At 37.5% G+C, this 25,879-nt stretch overlaps 1 protein-coding gene across 1 annotated transcript in view; it reads right to left on the reverse strand.

Moving 5' to 3' along the window:
• LOC111508599 (uncharacterized) overlaps nt 1-25,672 on the reverse strand; it is a 65,975-nt gene extending 40,303 nt beyond the window's left edge. Inside the window, exons 1-2 of the mRNA XM_023164160.2 lie at nt 25,309-25,672; nt 2,310-2,669 (exon numbers count right to left, since the gene is read on the reverse strand). Of these exons, the coding sequence (XP_023019928.2) occupies nt 2,310-2,649 (340 nt within the window). The 5' untranslated portion in view covers nt 2,650-2,669; nt 25,309-25,672. The remainder of the gene's footprint in view (nt 1-2,309; nt 2,670-25,308) is intronic.
• Between the last annotated feature and the right edge of the window lie 207 nt (nt 25,673-25,879).

Genomic DNA, 25,879 nt, shown 5'->3' on the forward strand with positions numbered 1-25,879 from the left:
CCATTTCTGTCATCAACAATTTTGCCAAAATATTTGAACACGCTGTGAAAAACAGGCTGCTTGATTTTTTCAACATGCACAAAATTATAACTGCCAGGCAGTACGGTTTCATTAAACAATCTAGTACTGAAAATGCCATAGCTGATTTCCTTAAAAAAACAGTGCGAGCGTTAGACGAATCATCAAAATGTCTGGCTCTTTTCCTTGACCTTGTTAAGGCCTTTGATACGGTCTCACATAATATCCTTTTGAAAAAATTAGAATACTATGGAATACGAGGTATCGCAGTGGACCTGATGCTGAACTATTTGAAATACAGAACACAACAAGTGAAGATTGGAAGAGAAGTGAGCTCAGAATTGACTCTCAAAATGGGTGTACCACAAGGGACTATTCTGGGGCCACTTCTTTTTTTTGTTTATATGAATAATATAGTTCAAATACGAGACTTGTCGTCCAACATAATATGATATGCCGATGACACAGTTCTGATATTCACAGGCACAAGCTGGGAAGAAATAAAATCAACCGCAGAAGCAGAAACAGAAATTTGCAAATTTGTCTGGACCATGACCTACTCACCCTGAACGTCTCTGAAACTGAATTCATACCTTTTACACCTACGGTTAATACACAACCCACTACAGATTATTCTATAAGCCTTCACAAAACAATTTGCACGGACACAAATACATGTACCTGCCCAGAAATAGATCGAGAATCATCAATAAAATACCTAGGAGTGACTCTGGATCAGCACATTCGCTGGACCGAGCACATCTCGAATTTAAATAAACAACTGAGAGTATTACTGCACAGATTTTACACTTTGAGAGATATCCTCTCACGCAAAAACCTACTAATGCTTTATACTTCCCTAGTAGAATCCATTCTAAGATACAGTATTATAATATGGGGAGGAGCCTTCGTTAACAACTTACGTCCTCTACATATCATACAAAATTCCATACAGTAAATATCATACAGTATTCCACAAAATTATTATATGAAGAAACAAAAATCCTACCAATCAGTCTTTTGTATGTTCATCAATGTATAATTCGAATTCACACAACTAAATACTCACTATATCCCGAAAAACTAGGAAACTTTCTACAAAATACAACGATAGTGAATGTCTTTCAGAAGTCTTTCAGAAGTTTGGGAAAAATACGTGCACACATTAAATATACAGGTGTTTTGAAGCTATGCTTTATATCAGAGTTGATTACCTTCCTTATTTTTTTTTTAATTTCGTGAATCTTTGCCCGCCAAAATTTTTAAGATAATTTTATGTACGATACTAGTAGTTTTTTTTAGAGAAGCCCTGGATTAAACACACACACAGGCATTTATGCCTAGGTATGTTTTACTCAGAGAGCAAATCTAACTCCATTTTGTAAAAAAAATTGTGATATTTTTTTTTGTACATGCAATACTTGAATAAAAAAAATACAAAAACAAATAAAAATTCAATTCATTCCATTGCTTCAGTTCAGGGGTCTCCAAACTACGGCCTGCGGGCCAAATCCGGCCCGCCAGTGTCATCAATCTGGCCCGCGACAGCCAATGATTACCTAATTGTTGTTACTATTGCTGTGATAAGTTGAAGAAGAAAACACAGAATGATAATTACTCGGTTTTATTTACTGCAAAAAAAGCGTAAGTTTGCTTAGGTCACGCACTTTGGGACTATCCTAGTATAGAAATATAGTAAAGGGCAGAAATTGGCCCTTGGAACAAACTGAATGGCACGAAGGCTTCAAAGTTTGGAGACCCCTGCTCTAGTTCAAGAAGCTACGGAAGAAAGAGGTAATTTTGGTTGTCAATGAATGCAGGATAGACATTTAAATAACTCAATATATGCTATCAAACTATATTTTGTCCCAAGAACATGAAGAAATGAATGTAGGATTTAAAGAAACACTTATTTCTTGCAAACGTTTTGAATTATTTTCAATTCATTTTCAGTGTTCTGTAAAGAAAATAAATTAGCAACAACTAAATATTACTGGAGTTTATGATCATATTTCTCTTGAAGCAACGTTAAACTGAATTTTATCATCCAAAACTTCAAAGGCTTTATTACTAAATTCGAATATGTTTGCCTTGCCATGTGCTAACGCGGAGGTCGTTTTTCTGTAGTCATTGAAAGAGGAAGTGATCATCTTCAAGAGGAAGAATAATCTTCCTCATGAAGATGATCACTTGGTGATCTAAACACGTGTCGAGGTGTTGAAATAACGGTTTGTGTTGGGAAAAAACTCTCTCAACTGAAAGAAACAATAGCATGATACCGAAATACTCACCCTTGACTTTCAGACTTTCAGCCGTTTTCAGTAAAGCGGATAACTGGCAATACTCCACGTTCACCTCCCCTTTGTACATAAACTCAATGAGGGTTCTCAGCTCAGCGAACCTCACGTCTTTGAGGATAACAATGGGATGTCTGCTGGGGTGGTCTACGAAAAGAGTTTGGAAGTAGGAAGAGCAAGCGGAAAGCACTACTTTGTGAGCTCTAATAGAATGGCCCTCCGAGCAGGCCAGAGTTACGTCCACTAGACTTTCGTCCCTCAGTAACTGACTGAAAACGCCGAGAAGGTTGCTCTGATGATTGTTCCACCTCAGGCAGTAGTGCTCACTTCCCATCTCTCCTGACTACGGCCACACTGCAACAAAAATGGAAAACGTCTAGTTATGGACGAACAAACACTGCAGAAGTTGAGGAAATTACCAAAAATAACGGGAGGCAAATGAGCTATGTTACATATTGATGATAGGTACTGCTTGTGTGCCTTCTTATTGATTAATTAAGTTGTCAACATCAGTCACCTTACATTCGTGGTTCTCGATCTAGTCTATCTTGGACAGCATTGCCAACATCACTACTAACATTATGCGCACTATTGTATGGTATCAGACTACAGACTTAACTCATATAACAAGTCAGAAGACATGAGTACGGGGACAAGAGCTTGATATTCGCGAAGTGTTCAGCAGTTTACGAAAGTGTCTGAAATTTTTACAAAAATGGAATATTGAAGCCAACTACAGAATCCAAATTTTTAGAATTCAAAATGAGAAGTTAGATTGTAGGATACATGTAGCAGCGATGAATAAAAATCTGTCAGCGCCATATATGCGATGAAAAATATAAAAAATGAAGTCTCGAAGGTCTCGAAAAAAAACTAGGCATCATTAGCAATGGTCTTCAACGGAATGATTACTCAAAAGTAATTGTGGAACAGGCTTTAGCTATAAGACAGCAAGAGCTCCACAAGGAAGAGAAGCCACCACAACCAGTACTTGCACTTCCACCTCATAGGATTATCGGAGACGATAGGAAGGATTGGGCCCAAGTACAACATCAGGACCTGCTTCAGATCTGGAACAATATCCGTAGCAGCCTCACGGAAACCAGGCTACCAAACACAGACTGCGATTCCAAGAATTGCATTTACCGGATATTCTGCGAGTGCGGGGAATCATACATCGGTGAAACGAAGAGGATATTGAAAGTTTGCATTGCGAAGCACAAGAAACACACACAGCGAGGAGAAACCGGCCAATCAGGAATTGCAGAGCATTTTTGGACTCATCAACATAACATCAAGTGGGCTCCAGCTGAAATCATCCACAAGGACGAACACTGGCTTAGGATAAAATTCAAAGAAGCCGCATATATGTTGTCCAACAACGCATTTAGCTAAGCTAGTGAGAGATACGCAGCATATGGAAATCTCTAATCAAGCGGAACACGACCAACTCCTGCCAAACGATCAGCTCCCGCTAAAACCGATGAAGCGGAGAGAGGAAAGAGGGGATAGGTGAAAGCACTCGAATTACCTATAAATAGTCAGATCTCCAAGGAATAAGTCCAGTTATCACCCGAAGACGATTGTGAATACTAACAATCGTCGTGAAGTAACTTGGTTTGGAATCTTTTAATTTTCATTTTTCATTTCTCATTTTATCTCGTGTTAATTGTGCAATTTTTTTGATTTCTTGGTTGTTGCTTGTTTCATTGTAACTTCAGTTTTTTTTTTGCTTAATATAATTGTTAATTTTCAGCTAATCTTTATTAACTTTCTACAGATTTTTTCAGGGATTTCAAATCAATTCATATCATATTCGACAATGGAAGTCTGAACTGAAGAAATTCAAAAATTAAGTGGTTTTCAACGTTGCAAAGACGAATGTCAAATTTTGGGAAGTTTCTGTCAACAGCAATTCAACATTTATTTTACAGAAGAGAGCTATTCGTGTTCTTTTGAGACTCCGAAGATCAGATTCATGTGTAGAAAATTTCCTCAATTTGAAAATATTTACGTAGGGCAATATGCACATATTCAAAATAGGCGTAGCTGCTTTCAAAAGAAAACGAAATTTCTCAAAATTGTCTGACATCCACAATCACAACACTAGTACCAAGGACACTTTCTTGATACCATCAATCAATTATGAAGTGAATCGAAAAGGGCCATTATACAAGGGAGTCAAAATTATTAAAAAATTACCTAATTCTTCTACTTCTACAGACTAAAGCGTACTATTATCTCTCTTCAATAGATTCCACCATCAAGTAAAGAAATGGGAAGAAATATTGATATTGTTTTAGAATATTATTCAGTTTCAATATGATGCTTTTGCAAACTTCCGTATGACCATATTATATATTCATACATGTAATGTCTTGGGAAATAAAACTTGTCTTCTTGATATTTCAGTGAGCAGTTGGTTGTCATAAGGGCAGTTACTAATCTTAAAGTTACTCAGAATTATTTGGACATTGTTGAGAAACATTAATTTTGCTCTTTTGCACTTTTTCAACGACCCACGTATCCAGGGTGTAACTAAATAAGTGTAAAACATTCAAGGAGGTGATTCCTTATCGAAAAAAAAGGGATCTTTCATAAAAAGAAATTTCATTGGAGCATCCCTTGTTAAGATACAGCCCCTAAAAGGGGGTACATAAAATTTGTATAACAATTTTTTTCACAAGCACTAAAAAAGTTACAATATTGAAATCAACCTGACGTTTTGTACTACCAAAAAGACGCTTAGCCAGTAATTTATTTGGTTTACCCCATGGTTATAAGGGGTGGAAAACGCAACCCCTAAAATTTGTTTCCAATGTAACTTTTTGTCTTATTATTTGTTTACCAGATAAAAATTTATTTCCGATAGCCTGTTTCATTCTTAACAAAACATATCTCCTGGGTTTTTTGCCCAAAATAAACTAGTTCGTAGCAAAAAATTATTTTACGAACAACTACAGAGATACCTCGTCATAAATGCGAAAATACGAAACTAATCTATCTAGTAGGTCGCTATTAGCGATGGTAACAATTAAATTGGTATGACGCTGTCAGTTTGTAAATTTTCGAAATTGAATTGATACTTATTGTGTGTTGTTGTTCTGTTCTTAATTTGTTACTTTATTAATTCACTTGTTATCAAAATGGCATACACAAATGAGGAATTGGCTGATATGCATTACGTTTACGGTCTGTCGCAGGGGTATGGGTTAGAAGCTTCTAGAAGATATGCTGAAATGTATCCTCAACGGCAGCATCTTTCACATAGAATATTTGCTCAACTTCATCAACGATTACGAGAATATGGTTCATTCGACAAAAGCACGCAGGATTGTGGTCGCCATCGAGAAGTACGAACACCACAGCTTGAGGAAGCAGTACTTAATTTGATTGAGGAACAACCTACTACCAGTACTAGAAAGATAGCTTTCCGGCTGAATATTGATCATATGACGGTATTTCGAATTTTAAAGAAACAACTCTTATACCCTTACCATCTGCAACGAGTACAGGCACTGTTGTCGCGAGACTTTCCGAACCGTCTTGAATTTTGGTTGCTGGAAATGATTAGAAGAAATTGTGACTTTCTGAAGACGATATAATTCACAGACGAATGTAGTTTTTTTCGAGACAAGATTATTAATTTTCATAATTACCATATATGGGCTGATGAAAACCCTCACGCTATTGTCGAAACTAACCATCAAGAACAGTTTTCTCTTAACGTGTGGCTCGGAGTTATTGGGCATGATTAACTCAATTGGGCCTCATTTTCTACCTCCTCGATGAACATATGTTCAATTTTTAAGAGAAAGGCATCCAGTATTGCTGAAGGAAGTTCCTTTGGGCATCAGAAGTGATATGCTTTCTATGCATGATGGGGCTCCCGCCCATTTTAGTCAAGTAGCACGTCAGCATTTAACTAAAACATATGCAAACTCAGTGAATAGGTCAAGGATAACCACAGAACTGGCCCGCTCGATCCCCGGATCTCAATCATCTTGATTTCTCTATTTGGGGCCATTTACAGCATTCGGTTTATCGTACTCCTATTCGCGATGTAGATGACTTAAGAAACCGCATCATCGATGCGTGCAGGGTAATCAGAGAGACTCCAGGAATATTTGAGCAAATACGTGGCTCAATGCGCCGACGTCTAGACGCATGCGTAATGTCTGAAGGTAGACATATTGAACATTTACTATGATTTCTACATGTTTCTACTAAATTAGTTTTGTTTATTAACCTCTGATCGTTTAATGCAGGTACTAACTACAAAATAACAATAAATCCAGTTCGCATTTATGACGATGTAGTTGTTAGTAAAATAATTTTTTGCTGCGAACTGGTTTATTTTGGGAAAAAAAACCCAAGAGAGATTTTTTGTTTAGAATGAAACAGGCTATAGGAAATGAATTTTTAAATAGTAAACAAACAATAAGACAAAAAGTTACAATGGAAATAAATTTTAGGGGTTGCGTTTTCCACCCCTTACAACCATGGGGTAAACCAAATAAATTAGTGGCTAAGTGTCTTTTTGGTAGTACAAAACGTCAGGTTAATTTCGATATTGTAACTTTTTCAGTGCTTGTGAAAAAAAAATACAAATTTTATGTACCCTCTTTAAGGGGCTGTATCTTAACAAGGGATGCTTCAATGGAGTTCCTTTATATGAAAGATCCTATCTTATTTTCGATGAGGAATCACCTCCTTGAATGTTTTACACTTATTCAGTTACACCCTGTATTTTCCTGGTAAAGGTAATTGAAATTTTATGTGAGTGAACATGGGATATTTCAATTTCATTGTCACAATTTAGTTCAGTTAATGAATTGCGCCGTATAACAGAAACGTAAAGACCCGCCTACTTAGACTAGCAATTTGATAAATGGTGAATGTGTCGGTTATAAAATTGGGTTGTTAAAAAGTTTCGTCCGTTTTAATATCCTGCGTTTTTGTAGCCCATATCCCAATAAATATTTATTCGGCTGTGTCATGGTATGTACTGATCGATAGAGAATTCAATACTCTATACACTGACATTGTTCATTTCCTTTCAAATCCAGGACAAGGATTTGAGGATCCTGGTGACAAACGATACGTGGAATGGCGAAAGAACTGGGCATCAGCTTCCTAGCGGTTTTTAATAGTTAAAAATATATTGGAAATGGCGAAAAATTTGAAAAGTAGGTGCCTTATTATTTGAACGATCAAAAGAAATTGTCACGTCTCGATGTCGGTTATCATTCGTTTTTGCGCATCCAAAATGTCCTGAATCTCTGACGTTCAGGACAGTGGTTGGACAGCGCCCATCAGAACGTTTCACAAATCACCGACCTAAAATTGACCGAATTGAGCCCTTTCCCACCATACGTCCTAGACTTACAACCGTATTTTCAAACACTTCCTCACCGGTAGAACTTCCGCCAATCAGGACCAGGCAAAAACGGCCTTCATTGAATTCATCGAATCCCGAGCACATAACTTGTATGCTGACCAAGTTAATCGACTTGTGCTATGTTGGCAAAAATGCATTGAACCGATTGACGCTTATTTTGATTGAATATCATAAAAAAGTAAAAAACTTTCAAAACAGCATACTAGTTCGGAGGAGTTTGGTATTTGTGAAATAAATTCTCTCCAACAATTTCCTGCGTTTCCTGACGAACTATATACGAGGGGCGATAGATAAATAGTTAGTATTCCATCATTTTTTCTAAATCACTTTTTGTGACATGCTTTTTCCACTTTCTCTCTCTAGCGGTTTTCCTTATATTATAGATTGATTTCAATTGTTACAAGTAATTATATACACAATAATATTGACTTTCATTTTTGTACATTAGAATGTCTATTTAAATGCAGGTGTATATACGGGGGCGTCTGAATAGTTTCCGACCAAACAAAGAAACAAGGCATTTTTTCAGATTTTTTTCATTTTCCAACGTAGTCTCCTTCTGTATCCACTAGCCCCATATTATGGAGGTGTTTCCTTAGTTGACAGTGGCTAGTCAGAAATCCTACTATTGAGCGTAGATTTTTCCTGGTCATCGCCAGATATTTCTTTGGTGTCAGCTTCTCAGAGTCGCCCAGGGTGATCCTGCAAGATTGCATCCTTTGATATCATCCCATCTCTTTAGGGATTGAGCATGGGTGTAACATTTGGCTGGTTCCGCAGTTGTCGAAGTCGAAGTAGGTGCCACTGGGTCCTAAAATTCTTAGTCCAGCCGCTTACTTGGCTGAAGAGTCGGCAATGCGAGCCTTCTTTGGTTTTTGAGCCGTCTGTGTATATGCGTATTGTATTTGTAGCATTTGACTCTGTGTTCTGTTTTATTTGTATTTTATAGGGTTTATTGAACACAAACCTGGGTTCAATTGCATCATTGGTTGCCTGCAGCAGAGGTTCGCAGTGAGCGCTTCTCGCTATAGGCTCAGCCTCAATTGACCCTTTCCTACTTCGAAGTTTTCACCAGCCGTGCGCAATCGTAACATGACCATTAACGCGAGCTCCTTAACGTACTGGTCCAGAGGGGTCAGACCAGTAATTAATTCAATTGCCGCGGTTGGTGTTGTTCTCATGGCTCCTTTTCACTCTACACAACACCCAGCGATGCTCTCATCTCTGTAACCCGTCCAAATAGTACTCGGCGTGTTTCTCTGTAAAATAATTGTTCACAAAGGTGATTGCCTCTTCATTTGATGAGAATCTCTATCCTCCAAGCGCAATTTTTAGATGAGGGAACGAAACGAAGTGGCTTGGGGCTAGAACTGTGGGGGAGGCGGATGGTCAAGCAATTCAAACCTAATTCGTGACGTAATTCGGGCGTGATTCGTGGATTTTCGCCATGGTGACCGCCGATGCGTGAGACAGTGCGTTGTCCTGGTGACACAGGATTTGATTTTTTTTTGCAAATGTGGCCGTTTTTTCGAAAGTTCTGTCTTCAGCTTGTTAATAGTGCGTAATATGCTCTTGTGATGGTTTATGAATTTTGAAGGTAATCAAATAAAATAACTCTATGACTATCCCAAAAAACAGTCGCCACCACTTTCCCAGTCGGAAAAACCGTTTTGCTTCATTTGAAGCCGGTTTCCCCTTTGCAGTCCACTATTTGGACTGCATTATTGTGTCGGGAGTATAACTGTGTATCATCCGCAGTTTCATCTGCAGTAATTAATCGGTGCCAAAACTCGGATTTATTACGCCTAAACTGCGCCAACAGAGCGTTGGAAACGTTCATTCGAACACGTTTTTTGGTCTAACGTGAGCAATCGCGGCACCCAATCGCGCGAACAGCTTTCTCATACCTGAATCTTGATTTAATATGTTCATAACCTCTGCTATATCACTGACTTCAATTTGGAGGTCGTCTAGCACTATTTAGTCGGCAGTTGCAGTTTTTGGACGCCCAGAACGTTCATGGTCCCCCAAGCTCTTACGGTCACGTTAAAATTCAACTGCCCAAAGTTTCACTACGGTAGATGACGGAGCAGAGCCCCTATACACAGAACGCAACTCATCTTCGATTTGCCTTTCAAAAACAAATATTCAATGACAACTCTATACTCAATTTCCTTCATTTTTACAAAAACATTCACATCAACTCACGAAAACGACTGCTACGTAACAACTGTGCGTCCAAAATAGCTGACGCTTTGGTGAGTAACTGTCAACAGAAGAACAACGAAAGTCACTAGCTTTCATTAGCGCTCGTATTAATTGTTTATTCAGAGTTGATAAAAACAGAGCGAAATGTACGTTCACGTACATATAGTATACTAGAGGATGAAATACAACTGTTGAAGATAGTCTAGGCCTACCTAACAGAATACTCTCCAAAACGATTCTATCTAACCAAATATCTAAAGCATTTGATGAAAAAAATCACAAACGAAAAACTAAGATTCAGAACATTCCAATACAGTACATTTGTTGACGTTAATGGAGCTCACACGATATGACATAACAAAACCACTCGTTATCAACCCACGGATGTAAGCATTAATCTTGACGATTACTCTTATTGTTCTCAAATTCTCCGTACAAGGTAAAACGGGTAATTCTGAAATTGCGAGAACAATCACTTGGATTTCGTTGTGCCCTACCTTCACTTTTCTATCCTATCACATCTTACGGATGTGATCAGAATTATCGCTTCACACTACTATCATCTATAATTTCCACGGTAACCTTCGAATTATTGCAGTCTGAAACAATTAGATAACTGTTTGTCTATAATCGAGTTTGAAATTTTCGAAACGGTATCTTCCAATAATTTGATTAGATACATACAGTGAGTTAGAAATGAAAGGGAATAAGTCTATAGTCAATTCGGTATTAACTGAGCAAAGAAAGCAACATAGTCGTCTCGAGCAAGTGGCACTGCAATTCATCCACGAAGTCTTCGAGATATTTCTACCCGCTATGCCCCTTGAGGACGCCACTAAGGAGCAATTAAGATCGTGACTTGTGACAAAAAACTGCAAAAGAGGCGGTTAACGCTGTTTATCATATTGCGTTAAATATAGTATTAATAGGCAAAGGACTGGGGGGGGGGTTAGTATAAATTTTCCAATGTATGATGCGAAGATAGTTGAAATATCGTGAAAACTAATTTTATTTAAATATTTGATTTTGTGATGGACAATTTATATCTGAAATAGTTTTTCAAAATAAAATTGATCGTAGGTGTAATAATGAAGATGTATAAAGTCTTCGAAACGTCACCAGATAAGTATTCGAGTAGAATAGGTTAGAAATTTGAACATCTGGATTTCTGGTACTGAGAAACATACTTTAGGGTTTTGAACAGATTCGGATTCCAAGGCCAGATTTTGGGGGAAAAATTAAATGAATCATAATTTTGACAGTTCAAGGAATATTCGAATTATCATATAATTTCATTCATATTCGAACAGATCTAATTGGTTTCATTACATGGATAAATCTAATCTAACTGAATCTCAATGTTAACAATACGCATGATGAAGTAACAGCACACATAAGAGCACTATACATTCACATCTGAGATGAAATGCAAGAAAATGCTTCTATTTATGAATCAATCATTACATTGAAGTTATTGGCAAGTCGAAACATGGTCGCAAGAGAGGTCCCAGTAGTTGATACCAATAGAGGTATAGCTAATGTTCGAGTTTTACAAAAAGGTACATTGAATTTTATCAAAGTTACCAGGTTTCAGGAGAATTTCAAATTCATTTCTTAAATTAATTGTTCGTACTGTATTAAATTCTGCTTGTGTGATATTTTTCAAAATAAATGTATCTCAGACATTTGTTTTGTAGTTTTTCAACCTTCTGAAGTATTGTCCGACTTCCTACTGACAATATTGAAGCAAATTCTAATTCAGGTCTAACCAGTGTATATTGATTATATTTACTAGTTTTCACATCTCTACTATTAGTTAAACGCCAAATTGATAAGCAATTGAGATAATAACTAATTTCAATTCTCATGTTGCATATGAATACTATTTTTGATCTGAGTGCTGAATTATTAGAAACGATTATTTCCCCAAAAAAAAAACCCGCCATATTGACAATGTTACATTAAATGTAATATTTGTTTTGTCCTGCTATTAACAGTTTCGGAGATATTTTAACTTTTGCATCGAATAAATAGCTTATACAAAACCTATACCATACACCACAAAACAGGTGATTGTTGAATTCAAATATGCCTTGAAAGTGACACCCACCTATTTATGTAAATCGGTGGAGGAAAAATGAGAATGTTGTATTATTAGCACATACACATGGCAATAAAAATAGCACGTGAAGAAACAAAAATGAAAGGTGTTTTTTCTTGTATTTTCAAACAAAATTTTCAAGTGGGCAAAGTTCTTTGCTTATTTATTTGCATACCGTTCTATTAAAAGCATTTGGTTTCAAATAGATATGCATAAAATGTTTCATTCAAAGCATTGACTTGATTATATAAGTCGGTTTCATTCTAAAATCATTCCTATCTATTATTAGAGAGCTCAGGTAATTTGATATTACTCACAGGCTACAACCTGTCTGAACAAGAAATGGAAGGATGATACGTTTTGTTATATTGCATGTTTTCGGAAATTGTTGAAAAAACAAATGGTAAAAATTAATATATCATATGTTTGAGAAGATGTTAAAAAACTGAGAATACAAATGATTCTGAATTTTGGAAATATTCCAATTGATTTGTATTCTCATCGATAAAAGTTGCATTGATAATTTTTTTCCATTATTTTCCATTTTTCCAGCGAGGTTATTTCCTGAAACCGAGAAAAATGTTTATTAATAAATGCATAATTAGGAGGAAAAATGCGTTAATTTTTTTTTCTGCAGAATAAATGTTTATTCAACTACCAATTACCTATTTATCTATTTTTTTCCTTAATATCCATATTCAATGGGTTAATTTTCTTTATCCTTATTTCAACCGCTCCATTAAAACTAAGTATTATAGTTTCGGGAAGTGAGAATGGAAGATTTTTTGCTCTTTAAGTTTTGAAATATATACGCAAAAAACTAACTTGATTATTTATAAATTTTGAACTATTTTTTAGTGCAACTTGGCTATTATCATAAATTACTCTGTGGATAATTACAAAACCAATGACACCTCAAGCATAATTTTTGATGAAGACGAATAGAAATTACATGAAATGCTGAATTAGACTAAATTCGACAACCTAGTAGAGAGAACGCAGTTTCTCTGCTAAATAATACATCCAATCTTGTTTCTCTATTTCTGAAGATTTTCTTATACAACTTCATCAGTAACTTTCCAAGGTCAGCAAAGCCGTATGAACGACTACGAATAATATTTATCAAAGGTGACGTAGAAGTATACAAATTTGTAAATAGTATTTCACACCAATTCGTATTTTCTGCATTAATTATCACTGGATGCCGACGGTAGCTTGAAACCGTCAATTACCGGCCAGCGAAATGTACATAAATACCATACTTCTTTGATAACCATAAAAAATTGCGAACAGCAGGAATTTCAGTGAGAAATGTTTCGATAGACAGACATTTGACTTTGAGAAACTGTATGTAATGTATTCGATATTATTATTATTATTATTGTAAATATCCACTGAGTTACGGGCAGCGTGTATATCTACGTACGTTCTACCGTACATACGTTCCCGGACGTACTGTCCAAACCAGTGAGCGTATTCCTCTATAAAGGTGAGGAGAAAACTAATCGTCCATACCGTACCATCCATTCTCAGTCGCACTGACCAAACTGGTGCACGCAGCTCTTTAAAAAGGTGCAGAGGGAAAAATCATCCGTACCGTACCATTCGTTCCCAGCCGTACTATCCAAACCAGTGCGTAGGGTCCCCTAAAAAAATCCGGAGGAAACTAATCGTCCGTACCGTCCTTTTCCATCCATTCTGAACAAACCAGTGCGCGCAGCCCCCTATAATAGTGCGGAGCAAACGAATCGTCCATACCGTACCATCCATTCTCAGTCGTACTGACCCAACTGGTGCACGGAGCTCTTTAAAAAGGTGCAGAGGGAAAAATCATCCGTATTGTACCATTCTTTCCCAGCCGTACTCTCCAAATCAATACGTAGGGCCCCCTAAAAAAGTATGGAGGATACGAATCGTCCGTACCGTCCATTTCCATCTATACTGAACAAACCAGTGCCCGTAGCTCTTTGAAAAAGTGCGGAGCAAATGAATCGTCCGTACCATATCGTCCGATCCCTTCTGTACTTAGCGAATTAGTACGCGCAGCCACCTAAAATAGTGCGGAGCCAACGAATCATCCATACCGTACCATCCATTCCCAGTCGTACTGACCAAACTGGTGCACACAGCTCTATAAAAATGTGCAGAGGGGAAGAATCGTCCGTACCGTACTATTAGTTCCCAGCCGTACTGTCCAAACCAGTGCGCAAGGCCCCCTAAAAAGTACGGAGGATACGAATCGTCCGTACCGTCCGTTTCCATTTATACTGAACAAATCAGTGCCCGTAGCTCACTGAAAAAGTGCAGAGCAAATGAATCGTCCGTACCATATTGTCCGATCCCTTCTGTACCAACTGAATTAGTGCGCGTAGCCCCCTAAAATAGTGCGGAGCCAACGACTCGTCCATACCGTACCATCCATTCCCAGTCGTACTGAACAAACTGGTGCACGCAGCTCTATAAAAACGTACAAAGGGAAAGAATAGTCCGTACCGTACCATTCGTTCCCAGCCGTACTGTCCAAACCAGTGCGTAAGGCCCCCTAAAAAGTACGGAGGATACGAATCGTCCGTACCGTCCGTTTCCATCCATACTGAACAAACCAGTGCCCGTACCTCTCTGAAAAAGTACGGAGGAAACTAATCGTCCGTACCGTCCGTTTCCATCCATTCTGAACAAACCAGTGCGCGCAGCCCCCTATAATAATGTGGAGCCAACGAATCGTCCATACCGTACAATCCATTTCCAGTCGTACTGACCAAACTGGTGCACGCAGCTCTATAAAAACGTGCAGAGGGAAAGAATCGTCCGTACCGTACCATTCGTTCCCAGCCGTACTGTCCAAACCAGTGCGTTAGGCCCCCTAAAAAAGTACGGAGGGAACGAATCGTCCGTACCGTCCGTTTCCATCCATACTGAACAAACCAGTGCGCGTAGCTTTCTGAAAAAGTGGGTAACGAACGAATCATCCGTACCGTCCTGCTTTGGTGTGCAGTAAGCTTCATTGAAGTGGTTGACAATGATTGACATACATTAATTATGTTCACAAAATTTGAATTTAAATTTCTTGTAAGTAAGCTATAAACGTTCATAAAGAATTTGCAATCATGCTCATGTCCAAATCTCTCCCTATTTATTTTGTGAATCAAAAATATGGCGTCTTATCGAATTATTCTCCACTTGGCACAACATTTTCCAAAACACATTGTTTTCGTCCTTCACTGACCAAACCAATGCGCAGAGCCTCTTGAAAATCCGGAAAAGACATACCGTCCGCACCGTCCTAACCGTACCGTTCCAATCCAGTGCGCGCTACGCTTCAATAACTAATCAATCCTGAACTTTACATACATTGAAGTTTCCAGTGGGTCACCCAATCACTAACTCTTTTCAGTTTCGAGTGAATTAATACCATTTTGTAGACGAACCATAGACCAATATAAGTGGCGATCAAGCTATCGCCTACTTGCAATTGGTTCTCAAGGAAAAACACCACCTACTAACCCCAATGTACAATGCACAATGCCAGACATTATTTTTTTAGAGTCTTATTGAACAATTTTGAAAATGTACAACATAAACAAAGGCCCCAATAAACTTGCGCTAGTATAAAGTCAGCATAAGGAGTCGCCTGTCTTTAGAAAAAGAGGTTTCTTCTTCTGGTTGGGAGACGGCTCTAGATCAGCCTCGACCCAAAAAGGGCGAACAATATTCCACATACATATAGATCAATACATTCGATCGGTAGCCAAGCGGTTCGGCGTGGGTGCTTTGTTCACTCACACTACCGTGTTGGTCGGTGGTTCAAGCCCTAGTCTGAACGATCGATCTTCACTTGCTATCGTCCAACCCGTGTTACGAATCACACGTTAAAAGGTAAGACCTCGTTAATCCTTAGCTCGCACAAGTTTCGACTTCTGAGGGCTGTCGTTCGTAAGGGTGCGACAGCTGGTTAACGGAAAAACAGATTTTAAACAGACAGATCTTGTCTTTGGCGACTTGAGGCATTTCTGGTGATTGGGAAAAATGCTTGTTTTGGACTGATGTAGCAGCAAAATTTTGATAAGAGTAATAAAGTCTTTATTATTCTAAAACAGGGTCTACAAAAATGGCCGCATTGGTAGTAAAGGTTAAAGAGATGTCATTTTATTTAACGAATCCTCTGTAGTGTCGTCATAATTTCTAATTGATATTCCCTGCAGAATCGCAGAATCGACCGCGATCTAAGAATCTGCAGAACGTAATAAATGACCTTGAACAGCAGGGAAATCGAATAGTGGGCCACGTATATAGTTGGATATGTTCAAATTTGAAGTAGATGATAGAATAATCTTGCTGTATACTCACAATCATAAAAAAACAATCTGAATTATAATAACATAATATATCTATGTTATAGCAAAGATTTAAGATATATCAATTCAAAAGTTCTAGCAACTTCTTAATAATAATTACATACCTTCGGCGAGTTTTATATTTGATGAATATTTAGAACCGAACACGGTCATAAATTGAAAGGGATATATTTTCAGGAGAGATTCTTTTTGTGAAAAAAAGTGTTTAGCATTTCGTCGCTATTTTTAAATTAAACAAAATGTGGAGAACTTCCAAAAGAAAGAAGAAAGCAACAACTGAATTCCAAGGAGTGAAAATTATGCAAAGAAGTTACTTTTAGATACAAACTGGAAGAAAATGTCTTTCCGAACACATGAACACATCTCCTGAAGACGTCAACTTAGTTGGTGAAACGCGCGTTGAGAAGAGTGCGGCATTTCTGGTGATTGGGAAAGTGCTTGTTTTGGTAAAACATTATTTTTTTTGATAAACTTTCATTTCATTATTCAATAAAGTTGCCTTCGAGGGGGATACAAAGATTGAAGAGGTCATAAAATTTTCCGATACAATTTTTATAATAGGTACTGCCTTTAGCCTCGAAGTAGGCGTCAGTTTCGACAATTATCTCTTCACCAGCGTTAAATTTCTCTCCAGCGAGTATTCTTTTGAAGTTAAAGAACAAAGAAAGTCGCCGAGAGTCGGAGCTGGAAAAAACAATGAATGCGAAAGCCAGTCGAAGCCGAATTCATGCAATTTTGACACTGTTTTCATTGATTTGTGGAACAGTGCCATTGTCTTGATAAACCAGCACTTTATTTTTTTCAAGTTGAGCGGTTTTTTACAATTTCGTCCTTCAAACGCTCCAAATCATGCTATAATAGTCGCTGTTGATGGTTTTCCCCTTCAAAATATAGTCGATGAATATTATACCATGCGCATCTCAAAATACTAATACCATAACCTTGCCAGCCGACCATTGCGTCTTTGCAGGCTTTGGAGTAGATTCACCACGTGCAATCCACTCCGATGACGATCGTTTTGCGTCTGGTGTGAAGACAAACTCTCTGCAAAACAATATATTTGAGTCTTTTCCGAGTGTTCAGAATATCGTAAAAGATAACGCATCAGACCAAAGTCTTGTAGTAAGGGCTCATATTCCTTGCAAGATACAGAGCTTGCATAATTTACAAGAGAAACATTTGCACTCTGAAGCTGACAATGATTATAGACGGATTTTAAACCCTTTTTTGGACAAATCAGTAGAGCTGGCTGATGTCACCACAAATACAGGGTGTAACTGAATAAGTGTAAAACATTCAAGGAGGTGATTGCTCATCAAAAAAAAATTGGATCTTTCATATAAAGAAACTTCATTGGAGCATCCCTTGTTAAGATACAGACCCTTGAAGGGGGTACATAAAATTTGTATAACAATTTTTTTCACAAACACTGAAAAAGTTACAATATTGAAATCAACCTGACGTTTTGTACTACCAGAAAGACACTTAGCCAGTAATTCATTAGGTTTACCCCATGGTTTTAATGGGTGGAAAACGCAACCCTTAAAATTTATTTCCAATGTAACTTTTTTCTTATTATTTGTTTATCATTTGAAAATTTATTTTCGATAGCCTGTTTCATTCTCAACAAAAAATGTCTCCTAGGTTTTTTGCCCAAAATAAACCAGTTCGCAGCAAAAAATTATTTTACGAACAACTACAGAGGTACATCGTCAGGAGTACGATAAACTGAATGCTGTAAATGGCCCCAAATAGAGAAATCGAGAGGATTGAGATCCGGGTATCGAGCAAGCCAGTTCTGTGGCCCTACTCAACCTATCTACCGATTTGCATATGTTTCAGTTAAATGCTGATGTGCTACTTGACTAAAATGGGCGGGAACCCCATCATGCATAAAAAACATATCCCTTCTGACGCCCAAAGGAACTTCCTACAGCAGTACTGGATGCACTTCTCTTAAAAATTGAACGTATGCCTCACCATTTGATCGAGGAGGTACAAAATGAGGCCCAATCAAATCATCCCCAATAACTCCGAGCCACACGTTGAGAGAAAACTGTTCTTGATGGTTAGTTTTGACAATAGCGTGAGCGTTTTCATCAGCCCATATGTGGTAATTATGAAAATTAATAATCTTCTCCCGAGAAAAACAATATTCGTCTGTGAATTCTATCGTCTTCAGAAAGTCACAATTTCTTCTAATCATTTCCAGCATCCAATTGCAAAATTCAAGACGGTTCGGAAAGTCTCGCGGTAACAGTGCCTGTACTCGTTGCAGATGGTAAGGGTACAAGAGTTGTTCATTTAAAATTCGAAATACCGTCATATGATCAACATTTAGCTGGAAAGCAATCTTTCTAGTACTGATAGTAGGTTGTTTTTCAATCAAATTAAGTACTGCTTCCTCAAGCTGTGGTGTTCGTACTTCTCGATGGCGACCACAATCCTGCGTTCTTTTGTCGAATGAACCATATTCTCGTAATCGTTGATGAACTCGAGCAAATATTCTATGTGAAGAATGCTGCCGTTGAAGATACATTTCAGCATATCTTCTAGAAGCTTCTAACCCATTCCCCTGCGACAGACCGTAAACGTAATGCATTTCAGCCATTTCCTCATTTGTGTATGCCATTTTAATAACAAGTGAATCATTAAAGTAACAAATTAAGAACAGAACAACAACACACAATTAGTATTAATTCAATTTTGAAAATTCACAAACTGACAGCGTCATACCAATTTAATTGTTACCATCGCTAATAGCGACCTACTAGATAGATTAGTTTCGTATTTTCGCATTTATGACGATGTATCTCTGTAGTTGTTCCTGAAGTAATTTTTTGCTGCGAACTGGTTTGTTTTGGGCAAAAAACCCAAGAGACATTTTTTGTTAAGAATGAAACAGGCTATTGGAAATACATTTTTGAATGGTAAACAAATAATAAGGCAAAAAGTTACATTGGAAATAAATTTTAGGGGTTGCGTTTTCCACCCCTTACAGCCATGGGTTGAACCAAATAAATTTCTGGCTTGGTTTCTTTTTGGTAGTATAAAACTTCAGGTCAATTTCAATATTGTAACTTCTTTAGTGCTTTAGTGCTCTGTGTACTGAAACAGAGAAATACTGCCCTATAGTGTCCCTATTAAGTCTGAAATAGGAATAAGCTGCAAAGGACAACCACCTATAATGCCTCCTCAGAACATTACTGTTCCCCTTTGGTAAAGAACGACTTCTCTGGAAAAAGATACTCTCGTTTTTTGCTCTGGCCTTCTCAAAACCCTGTGTCGTCGACTAGCACTAACTAAACCAAATCTGGTTTCATTTGAAACAAGAGCATTTTGTCACTGAGCCAAAAGGCAGTATCTGTGTCCCTGTAGACGACCAGCTAAGTATCTGGGAAGTAACCTGGATAATCCCAATGACCTCCTGCATCACAAATTGGCTCAGCAATCACCACCGTATTGTGGTACTGGACTTCAATTGACCAAAGGATCTTCTAATATCAGTTCGGACAGCTGGGACTGATTTCGATTCTGACGTACATTTCTTGCCAGATAACGATCTTCTTTTGAATTAGTTACGGTAGAACGTTCAGTTCCACGTCTCCAGTCAACGCTGTTAGTTTCCTGGTACAGAGTGGGGCAAATTAGACACTTTCAAAAGGAAACCTCTATTTTCAAACTAGATTGATCAAAACTGACTACTGAGTCTGAGGGTCAGATACAGCCATCAGTTTTCATCTATATATTGGGACTTCACTTACATTGACACAGTCGCGGCTTCCCATCTAGCCGAAAGTTCCAAGTCTGCTGGAACTGTAGCATTGTCTGGCAAGAAATTGAAAATAAAAAAATACCAAAATCTTGGAAGCAACTATCTGTTTCATCCAGTAGCTGTTGAACCTTTTGGTGTTTATGGCCCGGAGTCTCTGTTATTCGTTCATGAAGTTGAAAGGAGAATAGGCCAAGCAACGAAAGATCACCGTTCTACCTTTTTTTTTGATAGAAAGAATCAGTATTGCTATTCAACGTGGCAATGCTGCTTCAGTACTTGGAAGTATTCCTCCTTCACATAATTTTGATGAGATCATGCATTGCCCTAATTTCAGTACGGAACTGAAACCTCTTCGAAACAAGCCGAGATATGTGGATATTCATCAGTCTCCTATCAAGGTTAATTCACAAGTGATTGATCCACCTTCTTCTTTTTCAGTGCGGTCAGTGGACTCAGGTCATTCTTGCCCCCCAAATATGAGTTGCAGTCCTCGTAGAACTGGTTCCCTTTCAGTGGAAGAGCTTCATGAAGCAAGAGCTGAATCGATCCCTCTACGAAACCCTTCTTCACTTGAAAGGATCGATCGCAGCTTGACAAATGGTTCTTATGGAGATTATGTGAAACATGTTCTTCCTTACGAATCAGTAGAGAGTTGTCCTGAAAATCTAGAGAAGAAAATTGGATTGGATAATTTAGGAAACACTTGCTACATGAATAGCATTTTACAAGTGTAGTTCATGACGAAGAATTTCAAGAACGAAGTTTTAATGATGAACGAGAACTGGAATGTTTCCTACTTGTTCATCAAACTCAAACACCTGTTCATGCAGCTGCAGTTTCGTAAGAAGGTATCATCTTTCCCTCCAACCGATTACCTGGAGTCTATGAAGTCCACTAGATAGTCGTTAGGACAACAAGAGAATTGTTCCGAATTCTTGGGGTTCTTGTTGAATACTCTTCGTGAGCAAAACAATAGCAAAATCAATACTCCTGACCGCTCTGGACTGAATGATTCCGTACTGCCCATCTCGTCTTGTGTTTGTAAATCTTTTGCTGGAAAAATCCTCACTTGTTTACCTTGTGGTAAATGTTCAAAAAGTACCGAAAACTTAAATGAATTTCTGGAACTTCATCTAGCTTTTTCTAATACGACTAATAACCAGTCCGTGCAAAGCTCATTGTAAAATCATCTGAAAATGGAATTTTTAACAGGTGATGATCGACTGTATTGTCAAACATGCGTCAAACTAACTGACTGTTATAGGGAAACAAGTATAGCTGAGGCACCAGTCAATCTAATAATAACACTGATGAATTTCAAACAAGACTCAACCTCTAACGAAAGCAAGAAACTCTTTGGAAGGTTCGAAATAGATGAACATTTCAACCTAGCATTGTTACGCCTTGGTCAAAAATGTAACGGTTTAAGTTTGACGATAGTCGTGTCACGAAGTGTTCTGGCGATGCATTGAATTTATTGGAGCCTCTGGAGACACCCTACATTTTGTTTTATGAAAGAGAGGACATTGTTAGATCAAGATCTTCAGATGATGTGGTGCTGCAGGTTTTTCCGGGTTTTCCTGCAGCTGAAAAAGCAAATGCGCCACTGGAATCGATGAAGTCGTCCCGGAGCGCCAATTAATTGTTATTGTTGTTTTCATTTAATTTTTATCTTTGTTTTAGTAAAATAAATTTAAAACAGAAGTTTTCCTTCAAAAGTAACCAATTTGGCACACTCTGTAGTTTCAAATGAAATATTTTGTCCGCCACTTAACAGTTTTTGATATTCACACTTAGTAAACGGATGTGAACGGTTCCTGAAATAGTGAACGAGTGGAATTTGAAAAAAGAGTCATATATGACGATATTCAACAGAAACTAGACCTACTATGAATATTATTAACATGTAAGTGAGTTTCGCCACAAAGCATTCCCTAAAAGGCAGTTAGATTCTATCCAGAATCCAGAAAGAGTCATATCTGCCTGATTGGAGATTCAAACATGACAAGCATCTTTGAAAGTTTGGAACATCAAAGCAAGGTCTAGAATTGTCGCTTCTTTATAATTTCACGGAACTTTGAATACTTTCAAAGTTCCGTCATTCCAATAAATGCGGCTTTTCTCTATTATCTACAACATTCAAGTCAAATCTAAGAACAACTCAGCGGCTCGAAGAAGATAATGTGAATTCATGAAACTTGGCAGAAACCTATTTGGAAATATTCACCAAAACACCAGATGAAACGAATACGTAGGGCAGAAAAAAACTTTCAAGTAATCTTCAGCAAGATGGAGCTTCTCGTTACAGTGTGTACTTCTAAAGGTTGGATTTCGTTGTAATTAGATTGGAAGAAGAGACTATAGAGTTGCCAGCATTATCACCGGATTTATTTTCGCTTGATTATTTTTCAGAGAACATTTGCATGAAATGCATACCAATGAATCCTCACTTAAGACCTAGGTAGATATCAATTTGGATGTATTTATTTATTTTTAATTTGGGATAGAATTAGGTGAAGATCTAATGAGGTTCCTACTGACAAATTTTATAACACAAAAAACATTTGGTGTCCTAACAATCAGTGAAGATGTAGAACAAATACCTGAATACATGTTCACCTGCTGGTGATTATAAAATACAAATGCATATTTGGAATACCAATATTTTTGATCGTGGTTTTACAAAATTGAAACATTTTGAAAAAGCAACTTCATTCCATCCAAACACACGGCAATGGGTCTCTAAAAAACTCATTTATGAAAAAATCGCAAATACAGCTGGAATGAGAGATAAATAAATCTCAACATTGAAATTTCAACGTCTCCAAAAGTTTGTCAACCTTCGCTTTTTGACGTCTAGTAAAATTCAACTATGATGAATGTTTTCCATGTGTGCATAGAAATCGAAAGAAAGCAGTTTTTATTAAATTGTTCAAGGGTGACAAGGACATTTTTCATTACATTTTGAAAGAGAAAAAATTGAAGCAATATATTTTCCAAAATAATCACTCAGTATTCTCAAATTGGACGTACAAAAATGAAATATGTTTCAAGGGAAATATCGGAAAATAAAATACCTCTCCCTATTCCGAAATCTACTTTGACAAAGGACTCTCTGATTTATGAAAGCAAAAAAATATATAATCACGTACCCTCCGAAATTGCAAATGGGAAAATTGATTACAAATTCAGAAAAATAATGATAGAAGCTCTACTAAAAAAAACATTCTATAATCTTCAGGAATTTTATTTTAGATATGATTTTCTTCTCAGATTGTATTATTTATATTTTATTTGCTTTTTTGGTTACTTTTTATGTGATTTTTTCAAATGCCCACTCATTTCATCTATATTTGACATATGTTTATTTTTTAATTGATTAGTACTTATAAGATTGTTCTACTTTTGTAAATATTTTGTATATTTCAAGAAAGTACTCTTTAAAATGTTTTTCCTAACATGCTTTGTCAATAAGAACTTGGTTTTCTTGGACAATGAAGTATATTTCTCTCTCTTTCTCTATTCAATGGAAGGAGGGCTATACATTTTAGCTGATCTCAATATTGCTACTTTGAAAACGGTATAAGATCTTCAATGTCGGTTGAATTGACAAAGAGTTTTTTATTTTGGGGAACTAGAATAATCTCTTTTTACTAGAATTGTTGAATTTTGCTTTTTGACTCTACCTCCTCCAGAAAAACTTTCAATACTGTTTCATTAGGTCCATTAGATTCCATAATCAACTAAATTTTTTCAATGCTATCTCTATTGTAATGCATACTTGAATTTGTTATTACAATGGCAACACTAGAGGCCATTATTTAAATTATAAAGTTTATGATGAAATGTAATGAAAGAAAAGTCACATTGCAGATTGGTTCATATCAGATTATAACAAATATGAAACAGTATTAACAGTTCCTCTGTCTTTTTTGGTGAATTTTCGTTTTGAGGGCACCCGGCGATTTTGAAAAATGCTTTAAGTGTACTTACGTCCTTTGATGCGTAGATTACGAATCCGAAAGATAAAAGCGACGCTCTCCCTTATTTACAAAGTTACGGTCCTTCAAAGTTCAGAAAAGGGCAACTTTTCAGCCTTCTTTTTCACAAGCATTTATTTACTAGGTCACCTCTACACCATATTCCTTCTTAATTGAAACTTTTCAATTCAACAATCAACATTTTTCTTATAAAAAACTTAATTCAAAAACGTATGCTTGCATCAGTCGTACCAACTATGCCATTAACCTCAAAAACGTAAAATACCGATATATATATATAACCAAAAAGCAGTTTCGTACATTTTTTAACATTTTTATTGGAAAAATGTTGATTGTTGAAGTGAAAAGTGTCAAGGAAGGAGGAATAAGGTGTAAAGGTGACCAAGTAAATAAATGCTTGTGTTTTTAAATAGTTTATCTATTGAAAAAGAAGGCTGAAAAGTTGCCCTTTTCTGAACTTTGAAGGGCCATAACTTTGTGAATAAGAGAGAGCGCCGCTTTTTTCTTCAAAACGGGTGTCCTTAAAACGAATATTTACCTACCTAAAGGAATTCCATTAATTTCTCATGATTATAATTAGTTGAGTTAGCCACAGCTTTATTATTGACTTTGGTCAATTGCAACATTTCAGCAAAGGCTCGAATTTGACAACTAACATAATTTTGTTTTTATGAAGCGTGGCAGAATATTCAAAAAACACTATGGAACCAGCCACAAATAAATGATTAGATTTACCACGCAATTTATTTCATAAACGCACGTAGGTAGGCGTGTTGAAATTCACCAAAACCCAAAAATCAGCCGTTACCTTGAGTTTTGCCATCTAAAAGAATAATAAACATTGCTATTGTACATACGTTGCACATGCAATTGTTAGAAAACGGTGTTGAGCAACTATGCAGTGAATCCACAAAAGTGCCGAGTAAATTCGATACGTATTTGAAACTATTAAAACGGTGTAAAAATAAATCAACGCGTTTGCAGATTTGTTTTCAACGTCGCGTCGGCCAAAACTGCAAGACAAATGAATCCAACCATGCAACCGAATATAGAGACTAACCCGAAACGAATCGACACAACCAAAAAGACAACAATCAACCGTATAATCCTGCGACGACGTATGAAATGCGTAAATGGAAAAAATGCAAGTACCTTTCTGTCATTGATTATGCAATGCGTTTGAAAAAACGCACTTCGAAAACACAGTACACTGGTCGGCGGTGCAGCTTGGACACTGATTCGCAAAAGACGTCGTCGCGAAATTTGAAAGACCGCATGAAGGAACCACCGAAATAACGGTATCAGGCTGCGCGTAGGTACCCGGAACTACAATATGGCCGATCACTATCACTCCGTTGCACGTGTCGGCTTTGAACACAAGAGGATGATTACTGTTTGCAAAGTAAAAGTATATTATAGTGGGTGGTTGTGCTCTACCACGATACCTGCGTGCCGTGACGTCGATCGTCGACTGTCTGAGCGGCTAACGCGATGTCAGTTGCTGGTAATGTCGGGCCGGTTCGAGAGGAATCGCCCCCGCAAAGCCCCACCGAAAACGTGTGAATGCGGCGCCCGAAGGCGATGCATATCGTCTCGACGTGCATTCTCTTCTTCCACTGCCCCCGAAATCTGCAATCCGACGATGGATCTTCTGCAGTCGGGCTCTACTTCCTTCTTCCGTCTTTCGCCAGCCACTATTTGCTCCCTTCGATGGCGGCCCAGC

This window comes from Leptinotarsa decemlineata, unplaced genomic scaffold, assembly GCF_025532065.1.
Source record: "Leptinotarsa decemlineata unplaced genomic scaffold, Ldec_3_MD MMD2_tig00026330_RagTag_RagTag, whole genome shotgun sequence".
Taxonomy (NCBI): Eukaryota; Metazoa; Arthropoda; class Insecta; order Coleoptera; family Chrysomelidae; genus Leptinotarsa; species Leptinotarsa decemlineata.